General features: G+C 38.7%; 1 protein-coding gene across 6 annotated transcripts in view; it reads right to left on the bottom strand.

The window, feature by feature from the left end:
- The window catches only part of CCDC171 (coiled-coil domain containing 171), a 313,511-nt gene that overhangs the window by 195,215 nt on the left and 95,101 nt on the right, over positions 1 to 23,195 (bottom strand). For all 6 annotated transcript variants that reach the window (XM_053656500.1, XM_053656501.1, XM_037132070.2 and 3 more), the window contains 4 exons: positions 22,114 to 22,216; positions 3,550 to 3,656; positions 1,711 to 1,800; positions 526 to 726 (listed from right to left, as the gene is read on the bottom strand). In XM_053656500.1, coding sequence (XP_053512475.1) covers positions 526 to 726; positions 1,711 to 1,800; positions 3,550 to 3,656; positions 22,114 to 22,216 — 501 coding nt within the window. The remainder of the gene's footprint in view (positions 1 to 525; positions 727 to 1,710; positions 1,801 to 3,549; positions 3,657 to 22,113; positions 22,217 to 23,195) is intronic.

Here is a 23,195-nt window from a genome sequence, read left to right as displayed (position 1 = left end):
AGAGTAAGAACATTGTCTATTACAGGAAATACTATTACTGTTTTGCAAATAAGGAAACTCGGATGCGGAAAGACTAAGCTGTGTGGCTTTTCCATATTCACAGTTTGTAAACAGAAGTACCAGGATTTAAGTCCTACTCTTCCTGATTAAAAAAAAAAATTATTTCCACCCGGCCTAGCTACTGAACAATGGAAATAAAAAAAATAATTGTGTCATTGGAAATCAGGCCAACCTTGAAAGAACTGCTAGGAGCACAGCTGCTTGAGATACGATGTTCTCCATAGAGAAAACCAGTTGTACAAGTGACAGGAGGGTTAATCTACATTACTTCTCTCACAAAACAGGATGACACAAGAGTAATGCAGTGGCTGATTTTTGCAGCTGGCGTGAATATTTCAAAACAGCTCAGAACAATTTTTTTAATTAAACCAAATTAAGAGTAAAAATGGGCATTTGATGTATGTAAATGTATAAAACTAGATTAGTGAAAGGCTATTCCTGACAGTCTCTGGTCTCAGGTAATACCTCGGTCTCCTTTTGGAAAGCCTGGGAAAGCTTCTGCAGTTCACAGTCAGACTGGGCTGCCTGTGCCTTTTCTTTCTCCCAGCAGTGCAGCACATTTTGTAGTTCCACTTTCAAAGTGCTGATCAGAGCCTCTCTATCTGCACACTTAGTGCGCAAATGACTTAACTCCTTACTGACATCAGCCAGTTTATCCTGAAGGTCCTACAGGAGACACCAAAAATACAAGTTGTATGATAGACAACCAATACATGGGTGGGATTCATTATAAAGTGCATAATGAAGACTTTTAAAGCTTTAACATAAAAAAATCACAAAGGCAAACATTTAATTATAATGCCTAACATTAAGGGATTTTACTTGAGTATATTGTCTAAATACAATACTTTTAGCTAAAAAATTAGAAAACTTGTTATTTTAGCATTTAAACATAAACTGCTAATAAGATAGCTTATTCCAAAAAGCTCCTTTATTTCAACCCATTATTAAAAAATAACTTGGTGATTCAGAAAAAATTTAAATAACATTTTATGAATAAAACTCTTACATTTATAAAAACATTTCCTTCTCCATGAAATTCCAAATACTAATACAAAAAAAGTGTGGCATAAAATTCTGCTACACAATTTATTCCTTAACCTTAAATTCTATGAAGTATGTAAAGGACAAACGCAATATGCACCAAAACACAAAAAAATTCAGCAATACTAAGCAACTCTGAGAGCTGTTTCAGTATAGTTTTGCAAAACTGTAGTATATAAAAGCTGCACAGAAAATAAAACAAACTGTTTTCCTGGACTTGAGCCAGGCCTGGTCTTGGCCCATTACTAGGCATGACATACTAAAAACAATGGCTCCACCCAAAAATGTTGAAATTTGACTCCAAATACTGATGTGCTTATGAAGAGTGTTTACTATGTATCTAAGGGTGGACATTAAATCTTAAATCATTCTTTGAATCTATGGTATTATAATTAAGCCTAGAAAATAAATTTTCCCATTAACCAGAACAATTTCTAATCAAGTTTTATTTTTTAATGAAAAAAAGTCTTGTTACTTTGACCAAAAATAAAAAACAAAAATTGTATCCAAATGTACTTAATAAGAAATAGGAAGCTATATAACTTTCACTAAGTAATTATATTTGTTTCTTAATACAAAAGGAAAAGTTATTTAAAATCATAATACCTTTATGTTTTTTGTGTGGGCTTCTATCTTCTGTTTGGTAGAATCAAGTTCACTAGATGCCTTTTCCTTAGCATTGTTCACGCTGTTCAGCTGTTAAGAGGAAATGTAAATAACTTCATATTTTTCAAGGATGAGTAACTCCAAATGTAATTTTTCAATGTTTTTAATGCAATTACTTACTATAAATTTCTGAATAGTAATTGAGAGTCTTAAAAATTACTTCTTTTGGTTAACTATGTAATTTCTGCCACAAGCCCACAGGGCTCAACAGAAAAGAAAGCATTCAAGCTTAAAATGTCAGTGATGTTACAGTGTTTTTACTAGATGTCTGGACAAAGGATTTCATTCTTACTGTAAACAAATATAACTTTATTCTTAAAATCCTACTGGGCCAAAATGCCAGAAGCAGTGGCATCTATAAGGAAAGAAAAAAGGACACAGCAAAGCCTGTTCTTTCTATACATCATGAGGGTATTCACTGGTCTCTCGCTCCATATGACAACTTCAGGGTCGGTCACATGCAGTCCTACTGGGAAGGCTTGTGGCAGGTCATCAGTTGGTCCTGCTCCGCTTGTGATTTATTTTCTTTGACAGTTCATTCTTCTTGCTGTCAGACTGCTCTTTTTGCTTTCTTTGCAGCCACCCCCTTGGTCTCCCCACTGCTGTCTCTGGCACTGGTTCACAACAAAGCACATTACTAAGCCAAAGCCTGCTGAGTCGACTTTTCAACTGTGCTGAGGATCATGTGACATTCATCCTCCCAAATAACAATTCGCCGTGGGTAATATGTTCCTAGTTACCCTGCAGCTTCAAGTCCTAGGCCTCAGAAGAGTTTCATAAACTACTAACAATTCAGGCTGTCTTGCCTCACTGGGAAAGACTTAGCAATATTTATTCTTCATAGAAATTTAATTATTTCAGTGGTCACTTTCTTTAATGCTTTTTGAACAATTACAAAGGGAATTAAGAAGGCTCACTTTTCCTTCTTTATTCAACTTACGAAAGTAATATAAGCCCTTTCTGAAGTGTGAAATGTAATAGTTTCACAGTCTGTGAATTATATGAATGAAACAGAAAAACAAAAGGATAAAACACCAAATTCCACATTGTGTAGTTTGTTTTTGGTTCAAAGAATTTGTTTTGCTAATTGTATTTAATGCAATTACTTTATATTATCTAATTTGACAAATGTAATTAAGCAAACTCTTCAGTTCTTAAAGCACAAATTCATAAAATATTTTAATATCCAAGAAAATTATCAACCCAAACTTTAAATAATACAAATGAGGTGATAAGTAGAAGCATGAGCTTTTTCAATCAGCAAACCAAAAACTTCCAGGCTACATCAAACAAACAACTGTTTTTAAAAACTTCTATCAACACTTTACTCACTTTAGAGAATGAAAACTAACATATTTTTTTATTCAGATTTCCACAGTTTGTACAAATCCTAACCTAGAATATTGATAATACCTAATTTCCACTACCTGTTCCAAATTTCATGAAAACCCATTAAAATTTAAATATAACACATATTATAGTAACTTGAATGACTTGCATAGCTTTTGTATTAAATTAAAATAAATAAATTTTGAAGTTCAACAGTGACAGAGTCTTTACAACTTTAAAAATAACAGTGTGACCTAAGTTACAAAACCATAAGTGAGACACGACTTTAGGCCACACTTAAAGAACAATGACAGACAATTTATTATTTTTTGTATCTGTGAAGCTGCCACTTCAATATTCCCAATTTTTCTGACCTTTGGAACAAGCAAGGGATACGTACTGCTGCAGGCCGAAGGCTATATGTGTGCAGCCAAACAGTGCAAGTGTTACCTCATTAGATGCATCTTCCAGCTTGTTCTGGTAATCTGTCAAGGTACGCCTCAAAGTCTCAAGGACAACAGAGAAGCTGGGAGGTTTAGCTGTGTCCTTGTGGATGCCTAGAGAAAAATATAGGATGAAAGTATACCCTTAAAGTCAGAAGGAAACAAAAGCAAAGCAAACAACAGATAATTACAATCAGACGGAGCTGAAAAGACTTTATGAAATATCACAGAGTCATTCTCCAAAGTATACTGCCGCATGCTCAAATATTAATATCTTTCTAAACAAGTGGTCAAATTAAATCCATAATGTCAGGTTCTAATTTATGGCTATGTTGTATCTCACAAGGCCCACATTATGGTCGGTAGTGAGCTCTTTTTCCCCCTCTCTCCTATGTAACTGAAGTGTTTGTACACACCTGTTACCCAACAGTTAAGTGAACAGTCTCTACTAACATTGTCTGGGAGAGTTACATACACTTACCATGGTCCTTGTGTTTCTGATCAGTCAAGTCTATTGTGTTTAAACATTAATTTGCAAACTCGAGAGCACACAATTTTCTGTTATGCTTGGAAATACTCTTCAATCCATAAATTTCTCAAGTTACAATTTGAAATAAATAATGAACATGCTATTATCTACATAGGCCCACATCATGTTTCAATTAAAATTCTTAAAACTGATACTCACTGTAAAAATATAAGTATTGCCATATTATACCCCAAACTATTTTAATTTTGTCAGGCCATAACTTTGTTGAGCTAATCAAGGTTACTTGGTAAACTGTAGTTCAAAATATTAATCCTAAATAATCAAAAGTTTGGTTTCAAAAACCACTTTAACCTGTTTGCTAATTGTACTAGTCTTTGTTTAAAAACAAGTAATTTTAAAACATTATTATTTTTATTTCCCTATTATAATTTCTCCCTATATTTTACAATCTAAATATTTCAATATTTCAGTATTTTGTATGTGCACCAACTGGGGCAAACCCACAACCCAGGCATGTGACCAGGAATCAAACTGGTGACCTTTTGCTTTGCAGGACTATGCTCCACCAACTGAGCCACTAGGGTCAGGGCAACAGAGATAATTTTTTAAATAAACATTCATACAGTATGTTTTATTACTCATTGATTCATTCAATCAACTAATTCACTGAATTCCTACTACATACTAATCCAAGGCATTAAGCACATGGAAGTGAAAAAGACTGGTGCAGTTTCTGTGCTCAGAGAATCTGCAGTCTAAAAAGAGGAAGAGGGATAGTAAAAAAATAATTATATTAAAGTCATTCATCCATTCTATGAATGGATATTAATAAATATTTTATTTATTTATTTTTAGAGAGAGGGGAAGGGAAGGAGAAAGAGTGGGAGAGAAACATCAATGTGTGGCTGCCTCTCTTGAGTCCCCTGCTGGGAACTGGCCTGCAACCCAGGCATGTGCCCTGACTGGGAATCGAACCGCGATACTCTGGTTCGCAGGCCCGCACTCAATCATATGAATGGATATTAAATACATTCATCCATGTATTCAATTGCTGAAACTTAGGGGGAATATGGAGGAAGGCAGTAATGAAAAAAAGAAAGAAAAAGAGAGGGAAAATATTTGGTTAACGATAAACCAACTTTATTGGTCTTAAGAGTAGTGATGATATTTAGTGTTTCAATCTCACACAAAATTGTATTAACAAATTTATTGCATTTATTAAAGTATAATTTGAATAGTATCTTAAGTATGGGGATATTTCAGATTTTCTTAAACAGAAGAATATGTAACTTAAAAAACAAAAGTAATATGGAAACGACACATATCCCAGCCAGGGGCAAAGAAAAAAGACACTTCCTTAAACCACAATAATGGAAAGGACAGTATTTGTAATGACAGTAAGTTGGAAAGACAACTCATTAAAAATTTTATTAAAGGTCTTCCCAAATATATATTTTTAAAATTGCTCTCTTGCACAAGATAAAAACATGTAATGTATAATTCTTTTCTTTTGCTACTACACAAGCAGGCCATGAATAAATCATTCAAGGACACTCGGGAAATCTGCTAGCTTTTACAGTAAGGGAGAAAACTTCCTCTTAGAAAGTCAGAATAAAATCATCTTAACATGAGTATTGAGAGGTATGGAACAAAATGCCCTCTCCTTACTGACCCATGCACATCCTTATATTTTACATAAAATTAAGTTGAGTTTCTTCGCCTGAAAATGTTTATACAAAAGTTCAGTTGAAACACACAGTATGTTTTATATCCCACCCATAACCATTATGAAAAGATATACAGCCCTGGCTGGTGTGGCTCAGTGGATTGAGCACCGGACTGCAAAACAAAGGGTCGCCTGTTCAATTCCCAGTCAGGGCGCATGCCTGGGTTGCAGGACAGGTCCCCAGTAGGGGGCAAATGAGGGGCAACCACACACTGATGTTTCTCTCCCTCTCTTTCTCTCTTCCTTCCCTTCTCTCTAAGAAATAAATAAAGTATTAAAAACAAAAAGGATGAAAAAAATATTTTTAAAAAAAGATATACTTACTGGTCCCTTAAAACAACAAAATGCTTATAAATAAAAAGAAACGGTCACTCAGAACCCAAGAGGTTACTGACTGATTTAATTTAATCTAGTAATATCCTAATCACTTCACTAAGGCCCCCCAAAACAACTGACTATTAAAGCTATTTTATCAAAGTCTAAAAATGTTTAATTGTGGTTATAAAAACCTTTTTTAATTACATTTTATTGATTATGCTTTTACAGTTGTCCTGATTTCCTCCCTTTGCCCGGCTACATCCAGTACCCCCCCATTCTCTCAGGCAATCCTCCCACCATCGTTCATGTCCACAGGTCATAAGTTCTTTGGCTGCTCCATTTTCTGTACTGTATTTTACATCCCCATGGCTATTCTGTAACTACACATTTGTACTTCTTTTAAGTATATTTTACTGATTATGCTATTACAGTTGTCCCATTCTTTTTTCTCCCCTTTATCCACCTCTCCCCAGTACCCCCCTCCCTCCAGCATCCCCCCCCCCTTAGTTCATGTCCATGGGCTGTACACATAAGTTCTTTGGCTTCTCCATTTCCTATAATATTCTTAATATCCTCCTGTCTATTTTGTGCCTATAATTTATGCTTTTTATTCCCTGTACGTCTTCCCCCCATTCTTCCCCTGCCTCCTCCATGCTGCTCACCCTCCATGTAATCTTCATTTCTGATTCTAGTTGTTTACTTAGTTTGTTTTAGTTTGGGGTGTTTTTTTTTTTAGGTTCAGTTGTTGATAGTTTTGAGTTTGTTGTCATTTTAATGTTCATAGTTTTGATCTTCTTCAATTTCTTAGATAAGTCACTTTAACACTTCATATAATAAGGGATTGGTGATGATGAACTCTTTTAACTTGACCTTATCTGGGAAGCACTTTATCTGCCCTTGATCCTAAATGATAGCTTTGCTGGATAGAGCAATCATGCATGTAGGTCCTTGTTTCTCCTCACTTTGAATACTCTTTCCAGCCTCTTCTAGCCTCCGAAGTGTCTTTTGAGAAATCAGTTGATAGTCTAATGGGAACTTCTTTGTAGGTAACCCTCTTCTTTTCTCTTGCTGCTTTGAAGATTCTCTCCTAATTTTTAATCTCTGGCAAATTAAATACGATGTGTCTTGGGGTGTTCCTCTTTGGACCCAATTTATTTAGGATTCTCTAAGCTTCCTGGGCTTGTGTCTATTTCCTTTGCCAGATTGGGGAAGTCTCTTTCATTTTTTTTCAAGTAATTTTTCAATTTCTTGCTCTTCTTCCTCTCCTTCTGGCACCCCCATGATTCAGATGCTGAAATGTTTAAAGTTGTCCCAGAGATTCCTAAGACTCTCCTCTTTTTTTTTTTTTTTAATTCTTATTTCTTGATTCTGTTCTGGTTGGATGTTCATTTCTTTCTTTTGTTCCAAATCGTTGATTTAAGTCCCAGTTTCCTTCCTTTCACTGTTGGTTCCCTGTATATTCTTCTTTATTTCACTTTCTATAGCCTTCACTTCTTCCTTTATTTTGCACACATACTCAACATTTCTGTCAGTATCCTGATTACCAGTGTTTTGAACTCTGCATGTTGGCTATCTCATCATCACTTAGTTCTTTTTCTGGATTTATGATCTGTTCTTTCATTTTGGCCATATTTCCTTGTCTCTGCACACCTGTTACATTGTAAGGGACGGAGCCTTAGGTATTCGACTGGATGGGGCAATACACTTTACTGCATTGTGGTACTGTGGGGGGGGGGTGGAGGGCTCAGAGAGGGAATAATGCTGCTTGCTCATCTCTGGCCCCACTTTCAAGAGACTGGCAATTTCTCCCTCATCACAACCCCCCCAGTTTTGAGGCTATTATTTCCCCATTCTGGAACCTTTGGCTGCACAGTCTGTCTCACTCCCCAGTTGTTCCTCCCAGTTTATCTGCATGTGAATGTGGGACTGCCCAATTCACCAGCTGCCACCTTGCACATCCCCTCCAGTGTCCTCTCCACCCAGGCTGCCAGTCTTCACCCCTCTTAGAAATCCACCAGTCTCCATCCCTCTTAGAAATAAGAATATTTCTTATTTAACTCTTTGGTTGTCAGACTTCCATATAGTTCTATTTTCTGGCAGATCTGTTTGGGTTTTTTGCTTTTAAATTGGTTGTGTTCTTCTTTTGATTGTGCTAGGAGGTAAAGTGTACTACCTATGCCTGCATCTTGGCTGGAACTCTCTGATAATACTGCCTATTGGTACTTCTTAATCCCCTCATCTCTACACCTATTCTCTCACACCTCCATCCCATCTGGCAACCATCAAAATGCTCTCCATACCCATGATTCTGTTTCTGTTCTTCTTGTTTGCTTAGTTTGTTTTATAGATTCAATTGTTAATAGATTTGTATTTTCTGCCATTTTGTTGTTGACAATTTTGATTTTCTTTTTCTTAAATAAGTCCCCTTAACATTTCATGAATAATGGCTTGGTAGTGATGAACTCCTTTAGCTTTTTCTTGTCTGGGAAGCTTTTTATCATGTCTACAATTCTAAATGTTAGCTTTGCTGGGTAGAACAATTGTGGCTATAGGTCCCTGCTTTTCATGACCTTGCATATTTCTTGACAATACTTTCCAGCCTGCAAACTTTTTTTTGAGAAATCATCTGACAGTCTTATGGGAACTCCCCCATAATAAGATAGTTACTTCTTTTCTCTTGCTGCTTTTAAGATTCTCTCTTTATCTTTAACCTTTAGTATTTTAATTATGATGTGTCTGGGAGTGGACCTCTTTGCATCCATCTTGTTTGGGACTCTCTGTGTTCCCTGAATTTACATATCTATTTCCATCACCAAATTAGGGGAGTTTTCCTTCCTTATTCTTTCAAAGAGATTTTCAATTTCGTTTTTTAAAATATGTTTTATTGATTATGTTATTACAGCTGTCCCATTTCCCCCTTCACTTCCCTCCACCCTGCACACCCTCTCCCACCCACATTCCCCTCCTTAACTCACGTCCATGTATCTTAAGTTCTTTAGCTTCTACACTTCCCATACTATTCTTCCCCTTCCTGTCTATTTTCTACCTACCATCTACCTACAGAGAATAAGTTACTTATTCTCTGTAACTTTTCTCCCTCTCTCTTCTTCCCACTCCCCTGTTGCTAACCCTCCATGGGATCTCCATTTCTGTGGTTCTGTTCCTGTTCTAGTTGTTTGCTTAGTTTGTTTTCATTTTTGTTTTAGGTTCAGTTGTGAGTTTATTGTTATTTTACTGTTCATAGTTTTGTTCTTCTTTTTCATAGATAAGTCCCTTTAACATTTCATAAAATAAGAACTTAGTGAGGATGAACTCCTTGAACTTGACCTTATCTGAGAAGCACTTTATCTGCCCTTCCATTCTAAATGAAAACTTTGCTGGACAGAGCAATCTTGGTTGTAGGTCTTTGGTTTTCATGATTTAGAATACTTCTTTCCAGCCCCTTCTTGCCTGCAAGGTCTCTTTTGAGAAATCAGCTGACAGTGTGATGGAAACTCCTTTGCAGGTAACTGTCTCCTTATCTCTTGCTGCTTCTGGGATTTTCTCCTTCATTTGAATCTTGGGTAATGTAATTATGATGTGCCTTGGTGCGTTCCTCCTTGGGTCCAACTTCTTTGGGACTCTCTGAGCTTACTGGACTTCCTGGAAGTCTATTTCCTTTGCCAGATTGGGGAAGTTCTCCTGCATTATTTGTTCAAGTAACTTTTCCACTTGTTGCTCTTCCTCTTCCCCTTCTGGTACCCCTATAATTTGGATGTTGGAACGTTTAAATATGTCCTGGAGGTTCCTAAGCCTCTCCTCATTTTTTTGAATTCTTGTTTCTTTATTCTGTTCTGGTTGAATGCTTCTTTCTTCCCTCTGCTCCAAACCATTGATTTGAGTCCTGGTTTCTTTCCCATCGCTGTTGGTTCCCTGTAGATTTTTCTTTCACATAATGCAACCTTCGTTGCTGCTTGGGTCTTTTTTATGCTGTTGAAGTACCCAGTGAGTTCCTGGAGCATCCTTATAACCAGTGTTTTCAACTGTGCATCTGATAGGTTGGCTATATGTTCATTACTTAGTTGTATTTCTTCTGGTGCTTTGAACTGTTCTTTCATTTGGGCCATTTTTATTTGTCTTGACGCACCTGTTATGTAGTGAGGGGTGGAACCTTAGGTGTTCACCAGGGAGGGGCAACCCAGTGGCTGGGTTGTGACACTGTATGTGGGGGTGGGGTCTGAGGGAACAACGGCACTTGCTCCGCCCTCTGCCAGATTACAGTCACTTCTTCTGCTGCTTCCCACAAGGAAATTGGGTCCTTCCTGTGATGATTCCCAGTGGATGGGTTTGTGTACATTCCGGGGTCCTGTGGGTCTCTCCAACTAACTCTCCTGTGAGACTAGGAGTCTCTCCCAGCACCTCAACGCCCACAGGTGTTTTCAATCAGTGTTTTGAGGCTTTATTTCCTGGCACTGGGATCCTGGGTTGTGAGGTCTGTCTTAGTCCCCAGTTTCACCTGGTTTATCTGAAAGTGTATATGGGACCCCACGGTCAGCTGCCGCCTTCAGCACAGTGCCTCACTGGGTCTGCCCACTGCCACCCTGCGCCTGGGGTCTGCCATCTGCCACATGAGCCCCAGTGTCCGCCTGCTGCTGTTTTGCATGCCCAAGGTGCTTTATATGCCTGGTGCCACTGCTTTTTGTGCCTCGACCCCTCTCTGCTTGGCCACTGACTCCGCCCTGCCTACTGACCTGGATGAATGGGTCTATTTTAACTTTTTGGTTGTCTGACTTCCACACAGTTCAATTTTCTGTCAGTTCTGGTTGTTATTTTGTTTCTAAATTGTTTTTGTACTTATTTTGGTTGTGCAAGGAAGCACAGTACGTCTACCTAAGCCTCTATCTTGGCAGGGGAAGTCCCAATTTCCAATTTCTTGCTCTTTCTCTTGTCCTTCTGGTACCCCTATAATGTGAATGAATGTTGGACCACTTGAACTTGTCCCAGAGGCTATCTATACTATCCTCATTATTTTGGATTCTTTTTTCTTTTTGTTATTCTGATGAGTTGTTTTCGGCTTCCTTATGTTCCAAACCATTGATTTGATTCTTGGCTTCATCCACTGTACTGTTGTTTCCCTCTAAATTGTTCTTTCTTTCAATTAGTGTATCCTTGTTTCTTACTAGATCTTTTTTATGCTGTTGAGGTCCTCAGTAAGTTCCTTGAGCATCCTTATAACCAGTGTTTTGAATTCTGTATCTGATAGATTGCTTATCTCCATTTTGTTTATCTCTTTTTCTGGAGTTTTAATCTGTTTTTCATTTTGGCCCTGTTTCTTTGTCTGCTCATTTTGTCAGCCTCCCTGTGTTTCTATGTATCAGATAGAGCTGCTTTGACTCCATGTCTTCGTAATGTGGCCTAATATAGTAGGTGTCCTGTAAGATCAGTAGCACAGCCACCCCTATAATACAAGCTGGGAATTCAAGGTGCACACTTCATGTGGGCTGAGTATACCCTTCTCTTGTAGTTGAGCCTTGGCTGCTATTGGCATATCAATGGGAGGGATTTACCCAGGCCAGACAGCAGAAGGGATTGGTTATGGCCACTGACCACCACCCTCCATCCTTTGTTCAGGATCCACTGTGCAGGGTCAGGGTGGTGATGCTCCAACATGGTCTGTAGTGGTGCACCAGCCCTGGGGCTTCCCAGGTGGTATAGGCAAAGATCAGCCCTGACCCGTGTTTTGCCCGGGGCTACCCCATCTGAGCTGTAAAGGAATTTGGAATGGCTGCTACTTGTACTGGTTTTGGAGATTCCCGGGTAAAAGCAAGCTGTGAATCTAGGCTGGATGCTGTTAGTGCAGGTCCTGAGACCCACTAAGGTCAGCTGTTGCTTTGTTTGAGTGTATTTAGGAAGTTGTAAAGCATGAGCCATGACCAGCCATTCATATGAAAAAGCAGCTTGGGTGGACCTGTAAGTTAGGTGGGGCAGAGTCTCTGGGGATCTCCTAGGTGGGTCAAACAGTGTTGGCCAGGTGGCATCAGCCTATGGGCTCTGTGGGGGGAGGGTTTAGAAAAGGGCCAATGGCCTCTGCTCACCCTGATGCCAGATATTTCAGTGTCTCGTGGTATACCACTGGTGCTTTTCAAGCTGCTACCCTAGCACTAGAGCTCAGAGGAAGTGAATGAGTCCATCTGTGGGTTCTTTAAGAGGAACTGCTTCGGGCTTCAGAAGTTTCTTCCACCTACTCATTCCCTGATGTATGGGCTTGGGGGCCTGGTGTTGGGCTGAGACTCCTCGCTCCCAAGATATCCCTCCTGAATTTTTATCCACCAGACATGAGTGAGGGACCATTCTGTTCTGTGTCTGCACCCCTCCTGCCAGTCTGGATGGATGTAGTTTCTTTAATTCCATAGTTGTCAGACTTCTATTCAGCTCAATTTCTGACAGTTCTGAGTGACAGCTGTTGTATATTTTAGTTGTAATTTTGATGCAGTTGTATGAAGAGGCCATAAATAACTTTTCAAAAGTCAAAGTCCAAAAGAAAAAGGACTGAGCTTCTTTCAAAAAAGGTACATTATAGAATATGAGTAGTCATGTTCATCCGCAGCATAGGAAAAAAACCCTTTTATCTAATCTTGTTCTTTTAATTGCATCATAAAACACAGAAATTAACATTCAAGTGGGTTTTATTTTCACCTGAAAAAAATCCAAACATTTAATACACTGATGACTATGGTAATTCCTTTTTCACTTTAAAAGCACTAAATATAAACATTCTGTGGGCTGTTATACTTTTCAAACTGAGACTTCATTCTGTTTATTAACTTGTCTTATTCAATGAGATCAAAATCAAACACTTTCATCATCTTGCAAACACTGGTGCCCACTCTGGTGTTTTTAAGGGAAATGGCTCATAACTCTTCTAAGAGTGTACTTTAGAAGTACATATGGGGTGTACTTAAGTCCCCTGGGACAGTTCAAAAAACACTTCGTTAACCAAGGTTTAAGAAATGCTTTGGTTAGGGGAGTCCCAGGCTCTGTGTGGCTTGATAAGCCCCATGTAGCTAGAAGACTATGGATAACTAGGAAATGATGCCATTAGGCTGCATTCCCTGAATTCAGTGAGGATGATGGCATCTTGGGTGACACAAGCCAAGGGACAACACTTAACTTCCAGAGACAAAATGGACATTGACACCATAACAGGCAGTGGAGTCACATCAATAAACACAATGACTACCCACGGAGATGACAGATTTGGCCAACTGATCACGGTGTTCCTAGGATGAAAAGAGATACGCACTCTACCTAATTGCTACCTGACTTGTTTAAAACACCTCTAGGTCTGATTACCAAAAGTAGGAATTAACAAAAACAGAGTATTGGCCCTCAGTCAATTCTCAGACAAAAGCTAGTTCAGACCTAGTACCCCCTGAATAAAGAGGATGGGCCCTCAAAGAAACATGTGATCCTTTACCAGGATAATGATGTACTGGTAAAGGGAAGTTAACCACACTTATCAGGGGTAACTAGACACTGGATCTGAATGGACTACAATCCTAGAGACTTAAAATGCATTGTGGTTCACTAGTTAGGGTAGGGGGTTTATGGAGGTCAGGTGATTACCAAAGTTTTTGCTAAAGTCTATCTCCAGTGGGCCTAGGAGACATCTGAACCCACCTCATTGTTTTCTCCCCAGTTTGGAATGTGTAGTTAGAAAAGACAAATGCAGAAACTGGCACAATGTCCATATTGGTAACCTGACCCATGGAGAAAGGGACTTACAGAGGAAAAAAAGCAAGTGGAAAACAGTAAATCAAAAGCAATGCCACCTTCCTTGAGAAACTACAGAGATTAGTGCCTCTGCTAAGGACTTACAAGGTAAAGGGGTGGTTATTCAACTCACCTATCTGGCTTGTGCAGAATACAGATGGATTTTCAAGAATGACAGTAAATTACTGCATGTCTAATCACATGTGACTCCAATATAGCTGTAGTTAAAGTAGCTTCATTGATGGAGCATATCAGTACATTTCCTGGCAAATGGAATGAAGCTATTTCTTTTATCCTTTTAGTAAAAACCACCAAAACAGTTTCTTTCAACTGGCAAGGACAGCAACCTACCTTCACTGCTCTACCTCAGAGCTATATCAACTCTAGCCCTCTATCATACATAATACAGTCTGTAGAAATTTTGATCAACTGTCCATTCCAGATGACATCACATATTCTACTTAGTTCTATACCAAGATATCATTCTGACTGCTTGAGTTCAAGCAAGTCAAGTGTGGCAGGTCCTTATAGAATAGTAGTGAAGTAAACTCCTCCCAGTAGACAGAACTTCAAGTAATGAACCTGACTGTCATTTTGGCTGAGATAAAACAGGACAAAGGTACAAATATATACCAATTTATGGGTACTAGCTAACAGTTTGGCTGAATAGTCAGGGACTCAAAATGAACATAATTGGAAAACTGGTAACAAGGTGGTCTAGGCAAGAGTATGTGTGAGAAATGATCTCTACAAATGGTCACTGTGCCCAAATCAACTTCAGTACCTTAATAATGAGGGGACTAACAGGAAGCATTCTGTGGATGTCAGCCAGCATCTTTCTCCAGCCGCCAGTGTCCATCCAGCAAATGTAATGGCACAGTAAAGGACAAAAATGGAGTCATGGCAAATGAATAATACATGAGCTCAGCAACACAGACTTCCATTCACCAAGTCTGATAGGATTACAACCCCTTCCTTGGTTGAATGCCAAACCTATCAATAGCAAAGACAAACACTAAAACCATGATATGGCACTATTGTGTAGGTGGACCAGCCAGCCATGTGGTGGCAAGTCGATTATACTACGTCACTTCCATCATGGAGTGAGCCATTTATTCTTACTAAGGTATACATTACTCTGGATACAGATTTTCCTTCCCTGATCATAATGTTTCTGCTGAAATCATCATCCATTAATTTAAAACATGCCTTGTTCACCACTAAGTATTCCACATAGCATTGCTTCTAACCAGAGAACTCATGGTATACCAAATAAAGTATGGAAATGGGCTAATTTTCATAGAATTCCTATGGTCTTCCTATGTTTCTCATCCCTCAGAAGTAGCTGGCATACAGAATAGCAGAACAGTCTTTTGAAGATTCATGATGCTAGATGGATGGCCACACTTTGTAAGATACAGATATTATACCCCAGGAGACATGTGTTCTGAGTCAGCACTCAATGCATGCTGTGTTTCTCCCATAGCCCGGATTCACAGATTCTGGAATCAAATGTTAGAAAAGGAGTGGTTTATCTCGCTATTACACCTAACAGTCCGCTAGTGAAATGTCTGCTTCCCCTCTCAGAAACTATGGACTCTATTGGTCCAAATCTGAATTCCCAAGGGTGAAATGCTCCACGGCACAGCAATGATTCCATTAAAATGGAAGCTAAGAATGTAACCTGGTTATTTCTGGACATTTTTTGCTAGGAAACCAAAAAATAAAGAAGGACAATTGGTCTTGATCATCAAGGGAAAATTGATCTTAAGAAAGAGTATGTGCAGAATGCAAGACAGTTCACAGAGGATCTTAGTACACTCATATTGTGTGATAAAAATTAATAGGCCAGCAATCCCACTGCTGAGTATATATCCAAAAGAACTGAAAGCAGGGTCCTGAAGAGATATCTGTACATACATGTTCATAGCAGTGCTATTAAAAGTAGCTAAGAGGTGGAAGCAACCAGAAGTTCCATCAATGGATGAATATATAAACAAAATGTGGTATATGCATACAATGGAATATTATTCAGCCTTAATAAAAAAGAAACTCCTGTCACATACTACAACACAGATGAACCTTCAGGACATTATGCTAAGTAAAATAAGCCAATCACAAAAAGACAAATACTATGTGATTCTACTACATGAGGTATCTAAAGTAGTCAAATTCATAAAGACAGAAAGCATAATCGTGGTTGGGGGGGGCTGGAAGGAAAATAGATGTGATGGTTAATTTGTGTGTAAACCTGACTGGATCATGGACCCAGAGTTTAGTTAAATATTATTTCTGGATGTGTCTCCAAGGATGTTTCTGGAAGAGACTGACATCTGAATCAGTAGATTAAGTAAAGCAGATTGCCCCCACCAGTATGTGTGGGCCTCACCCAATTCTTTGAAGGCGTGACAGAGTGAAAGTCTAAGAGAGAAGGAATTCTTTGTTTTTAAGCTGGACATCGGTCTTCTCCTGCCTTTGGACTCAGACTCTCACTGGAACTCACACCGTCAGCTCTTCTCTGATTCTTACAACTTCCAAGTGAGACTAGAACTAGACCATCAGTTCTCCTGGATCCTCAGTTTGCCAACAGCAGATCTTAGATTTCTTGGCCACCATAACCATGTGATTAATGACCCCGTTAGAGAATGATGAGTATTCTTACTGAAGTCTCTCCCCTGGATTTCACAAGCTGAAGCTATGAGCACAGTGCGGTAGGATAAGTTTGTTTTGTTAACCTCAGTGAATTAGGAGAAGGGAAAATGAGAGAAGATATTAGCAAATGACACCAAAAGAGACCTGTATGCTGCTACTGTAGGCATTCTCAGCTTGCCAGTAACTTGTTAATCTCTAGTTAAAATGTATCAGCCATGAGGTTCACCAAATCAATTAAAATTCTCAAGAAAACACTTGGTATAGGCAATAATTCTTTATTACAGGAAGAAAGAGAAGCAGAAAAGTCCATTTTCTTGTCCTGATTTCCCTAACAGCAGTCCCTGAAACTGCCCAATTTCTGGGTTATATATACATGCCTGAATGCATCAAACACTGTTACTGTTATTTCCTAGGGTCCTTCAGCCCCTCCAGGAAAAAGAATAAGAATACCTCTGGAATATTATAAATGACTTCCTCAAGGAAAGAAAGGTTGAAGAAGGTTGGAGGGCTCTGTCTCAATCAACACAAAAGTCAACCACCCTGAGGAGGATCCAAGACTAAGCCACAAGAAAAACTTTCTTTTATGAACCTAAGGAAGAAAAAGTCACCTTCTATATTTTTGCTAGCGTCTGTGAGCAGAGGTGAACTGTATTATAAGAAATACTTGAGGCAGAAAGACTACATGGGTTCAAAGTGGGAAAAGATTTCTCCCTTTACACATCCTACTATAAGAATTTCTACGAGAAAATAAATGAGATATGACCAACTAGAATACTTCAACTTCAGTGGAAAGTAGAAATAGGAAATAAATGTCCCTGACCAAATACAGTGACTCTATCTTGTCTAATGATAGTAGGCAATTGAGGTGACACTTCTAGGACCCATGTAAGACTATACATCCTTTCCACTGAGGGTTGATCTTCCTGGTGACTCCTCACAGGTTGCTACCCAAAAGAATCTCTGCTACAGAGATTCTATGACTATCTTCATAACCTCAAAAATTTAAATGCAAATGTAATGTACACCTTCAACCTCTTATAATTCATTCATGCTCTTATCCATACTCAACAAATATTTAGGGAGTACCTGCTTTGGGCCAGGTATTGTTCTGGCTCATTAAAATACATTAGTAAATAAAAGAGATAAAGATTCTTGCCCTCCAAGACCCTTTAACCTATAAAAATTAACCAATGATGGTTAATTTTCTGTGTCAAGTTGACTGGGGCATGCAAATATAACTGGAAAAACATTATTTGTAGGTTTGTCTGTGAGGGTACTTTGGAAGAAATTAGCATCTGAATAAGTAGACTGAGTAAAGATTCCCCCTCACCAATGTGGGTGGGCAGTCTAAGCCACTGCTTCCTCAACCCCACTTAACAGACCAAAAACATGGAAGAAAAGCAAATTCTCTTTCTTCCTGAGATGATGGGACTTCCATCTTCTTCTGCCCTTGGACAACAGAGCTCCTGGTTCTTGGGCTTTCAGACTCCAGAACTTACACCAGCAGCCCCAGGTACTCAGGCCTTTGGACTCAGACTGAATTATACTACCAGCTTTCCTGGTTCTTCAACTTACAGAGGACACACCATGGGATTTCTAAAGCCTCCATAAGTGTGTGAACTATTCTTATCATAAATCTCTTTATATATATATATATCTATATATATACACATTTCTATATATATATATACACAGATAGGTATAATATATAATACATATTATATAAGATATATAATAGATATTTTCACCTATACAATATACATATTTATATAGGATATATACATATATCTTATTTGGTCTGTTTTTCTGAAGAACCCCAACAATACAGATATAGTGATAAATGCACCAAATAATATATTATACCACAGTAAGTGCTATTGGGAGGGAAAGTAGAGCAGAAAAAGGACAAAAGTATTGAGGCAAGTGGCATGGGAATGGGTAGTGGGTAAGCTTTCTGGAGAAGGTGAGATTTGAGCATAGATAAAAGGAAGATGACAAAGACAGATACGCAGATACATCTTATCGAGGTGAAGAACTTTCCAGGTGGGAGAAAGGGTCAGCACAAAGGTCCCCAAGGCAAGAGCACCTTGAAATGTTCAAGGTATGTATATAGGAGGCCAGAGTGGCCCAAACAGAGGGAGGGAGATGATGAATAACAAGTCAAAGGGATGATAAGGGACAGAAGCAGGCCTTGTAAGGCCTTGCACGCCATAACTAGCACTTCAGCTTCTACACTTAGTGAAACGCAGAACACAGCAAGGTTTAGAGTACAGGAATGACGTGCTCTAACATAGGACTTCAAATGATCGTTCTGATAGCTACACAGAAAACAGACTACGGGGAAGCAAGGAGGAAGCAAAGAGAGCAGTTAGTCAGTAGGAGAGGCGGTGCAGAAGGCATCCAGGAAATAAGGTGTAAACTGTGACACTGATCCCCGGAGAGGACATCAAGCTAAATCCTCTACCTAAAGGAATTCCTGGATGTCTCGGACTAACTGAAACTCCGTCTCATCTACTTCACGAAGATAAGCTGATAGTTACTCTTGCTTCAGAAATATTTCCTAATATAGAGGATCACTAAATCTAAAGAAGGCAGGGAACAGAACATCTAGCAACTGCTGTCAACTCCAGACTAAAATTCACTCAGGAAAATAATTTTCATTCATTGCACTTTAAAGAACAAGTCAAAAAAAAAAAAAAGAAACAATTTTGTAACCATTCCTCTAAATTTCTACTGTGGATTAATTTTCCTGCAATGGGAGCGGTAGGGTCAGCGGGGACAGTATGTACATTGAACTGAAAGGTATGAAGAGGTAATAAAAGGGAGCACAGCACCACTGCCATAACTGCAAAACAGAGGGTGTCTCCGGAAAGCTCTTCCCAACATAACTAAATTAATCTCACAGCAAGTTCTAAGGCTATGCTACATTACATAGTAAGAATATGACCCTATTTGATATAGTTTTTTCTCAAAGATGTATGTACACTGTGAGATATTACGCACATGCACATGTATACACACATACACAGTGCACATCCTTGAATTAGCCTAAGATAAGTTTTTTAATTACTTCATTTAGGAGAAGCAAAATATTTGGCCATCTTTGTGTAACTAAAGCCAGGCCTAATTCAGTAGGCAATCTTAACTGTTTAGATTCTTCCACAAATTATTAAGCAATAAAGTTTATTATATATATATCTCTCCTGGTGAAGTAACAAAAACCCAACCTCAGCTGTATAAACAGAGAGTCTGTTACAGGTACAGAGGGCCATTTCATGGAAGTCAAAAGCAAGAATGACATCAGGTCCCAAGCAGCTATGTGAATCAGGGCATCAGCAGGTAACAAGATGACACACTCGGAAGGACTGATCGAGAGAAAACTTATTGAAAGAGACTATTTACAGAAATGTAGACAGGTTAAGATAATTAACTTAAAAATATGGTGAGGCACCAAGAACTCGCAAGAGTAGAAAATCAATACCATGCCTAAGTGTAAAGGGTCAAGTTGACAGAAGGCTGCCACCATAGGCCAATACGATCCACATCTGTGGAAGAAGACCTGCTTAACAGGAGGTGGTGCTACTGAAAAATGAAGCCACTACCAGAAGAGTGGCACTGGACCAGAGGAAGCAGAGGAAATGAACACCCCGACTTTCTTTCTCCTTCCTTTCTTCCTCTCACTCTGCTGGCACACCCACCATCCAAATCCAAGCAGAAGCCAGAGGCCAAAGGAGCCCCAATCACACAGTTTATAAAGATCAGCTGCTACAAGGCAAAACAGACAAAAGGAGAATGGTTCTTGGTGGGTCAAACTGTGAAAAACCTGCTCAATATGGACACACAGACTACTGTATAATGGTACAAAAATCATGAATTCATCACACAGTCCCTTTTCCAGAGATGGTTTCTCTGTAATGCATACAGTGTGCATATATATGGTAAACTAGGAAATTTTTTTAAAATGATTACTAAAAAAATAAAAAGAAAAACTTTAACAGAAAACTCTTTTTTTAAAGGATTTTATTTATTTATTTTTAGAGAGAGGGGAAGAGAGGGAGAAAGAGAGAGAGAAACATCAATGTGTGGTTGCCTCCCACACACCCCCTACTGGGGACCTGGCCTGAAACCCAAGCATGTGTCCTGACTGGGAATCAAACTGGCCACCCTTTGGTTTGCAGCCCACGCTCAACCCGCTGAGCCACACCAGCCAGGGCTGAAGGCAATTCTTTTTCTGTAGACTTAGTACCAGCTTGTGAGTTGCTTTGTTATTAATGATTTCATTTAAAAATTCAAGTGAGACATGACTTCGTTATTCTTAGCTTTTCTAACTCTGAAGTAATATTTTAAAAAATGTTGAGGTATAAGATATATATTATAATAATTTAGTACTTTTTAAACATTCTTACACCATTACACAATGATACATCTCCATAATAAAAACAGTACCAGTGCAAGAGTAAATTTTATCCTCCAAAGCTTTATCAAATACATTTGAAAACTGGATACCCATGGTTTTTATTCCACTTTTATATTCCTTGATTTTTTTCCATAGTAACAAACCATGAAACAAAAAGAAGTGACACATTAATTTCATAAAATTACTGCTAAAAATATGAAGAATGAAATCAGACCCCAGAAGAAGATAATAGCAAAGCATATTCAATTTCTAACAGTTCACCAGTAGAAATTTACAGATTCACTAGGTAAAAATGGGCCTTGATCACAACCTCTTATTCTTTCCAGGACTACAAACTTGCCTAAACTTGAGTTTTTTAAAGAACTCATTTGCCAAATATCTGTTTATTTTAAAAAACAGAGTCCTGGAACTCAATATTAAAGTGTAAGGAACTTCATCATATGTGCTTTTTTGAAGAATATCATTTGAGTTAGGAAACAACTAAATAATTCAAGGCTGGCAAAAGAAAGCTGAAGCAGAAAAGTGAAAGTAGTTCAGTCAAAGCCACCACAGCACATAAAATGGCAGACGCCCAAAATGCAAGGAAGGAGAAATCACCAACAGCATTCATCAGCCAACTAAGGCTCTCCCTAGTTCCCAAAATATAACTACCTAGTATACAATTTTTATAGTTCTTTATCAGATTAAGTGTGCTAATATTAAAACCGCAACATTCTACCTAAGCATTTTTATCTAGAGAGAATATATATAGGGCAATAGGAAATGAAGGAGAAAACCAGCTTAGAAAGCCACACGTAGAGTACGCGCTGTTGCAGCCTGTGTCCTACATAACCTTTGAATGCATGACCTTTAAGTTGCTGAAGGTTGCCTCGGAATTTGGCTCAGTTTGATCGAAACATCTGCTCCCCTTGCAGGTATACTGTGAGGACTTTTTTCTCAGTTGGATTCAGAACACAGCAAGTGAGCCCTTGTCTGTCCAATCACACAGACCCCGACACTTGTAAATCAAGTTCTGGGAGGACAGCAGCAGGTCCACATTCCATCACCCTTTCTCAGCCAGCTAGGCCAACTGACTGCTGTGAGGACTGTTCTTATCATGTCATCAGATCAAAACACGGTGAGATGAGGGACTATAAGAGGCATCTGCAGAATTCCCAAAATGTAGTGACTTTGGAACACTGACAGATGCATCTGTCAGTTTATACCTTCAACTAACCTGATGTCCACTGGCCCGACACAGTAAAGCTGTCCAAGATCGATTCCAGTTCTTTCACGTTATTTTCACATGTCTCTACTAGAAAGGCCTGGTGCTTCTTAGCCTTTTAATTAAAAAGAAAAAATTACACATAAGGTCACACATAAGAGCTGCAGATTTTTTATGTGAACATATGCAGAACAATTAAGGATAAACAAACTAATAATTACCCCATTCAAGTTTATTATTAATAAATCTCTTTCTGTCTTAATCATATCTTTCACTTGGTTTAATGTAACACTGCAAAAGGTCTCAGTAAAAATTTACTGAGGCCTTAGTGCCAGACACTATTCCACGTACTTTATATACAGTAATTATTTTTGTTCTTACAACAAACCTATGAGGGAAGGGCTATTATTATACCAATTTTACAGGTAAGAAAATTGAGGCACAGAGGAATTAAGGAACACTTTAAACGATCATGCTGGCACTCATGTGGAAAATTGCCAGATAGTGGTCAAGAGTGAATGTAGTAAGACCAATTACAAGGAACTATACCAGTCTACTTAAGAGGTGAAGGTAGCTTAGGCTATGGTCTTAGGAGTGAAAAGGGGCTTTATACACTGGAAAGACACTTAGAAGGTAGAAGGACCAGACCTTGCTAACACTGGACTGGGTAAGACGATGTTGATTGGATTAGACTTGACTGGATTGGACTGGACTGCATTATACTGGATTAAATTATTGGAAATTATATTGGATATAATTTCACTTACATGTAAAATCTGAAGAACAAATAAACAAAATAGAAAGAGACCCATGGACCCAGAGAACAGACCAACAGCTGTCAGAGAGGAGTGGATCTGTGGGACTGGGTGAATAAGGTGAAGGGATGAAGCAGTACCAGTTGGTAGCTGCAGAACAGCAGGGATGCAGACTGCAGCTCCGGGAACACAGTCAACAATGCCAAGATAATGACAGGCGGGTGGCTGGGGCAGTGGGGGGACCACTCGGTAGAGTGCATGGTTTTCTGGCCACTTTGCTGTATATCAGAAACTGGTGCAGAATAGAATTAAATGTAAACTGTAATTGAAAAATTAAAA

Source organism: Artibeus jamaicensis, unplaced genomic scaffold, assembly GCF_021234435.1.
Source record: "Artibeus jamaicensis isolate MK-2021 breed Jamaican fruit bat unplaced genomic scaffold, CSHL_Jam_final scaffold_1964, whole genome shotgun sequence".
NCBI lineage: Eukaryota > Metazoa > Chordata > Mammalia > Chiroptera > Phyllostomidae > Artibeus > Artibeus jamaicensis.
This window is presented reverse-complemented; position numbering and strand designations above follow the sequence as displayed.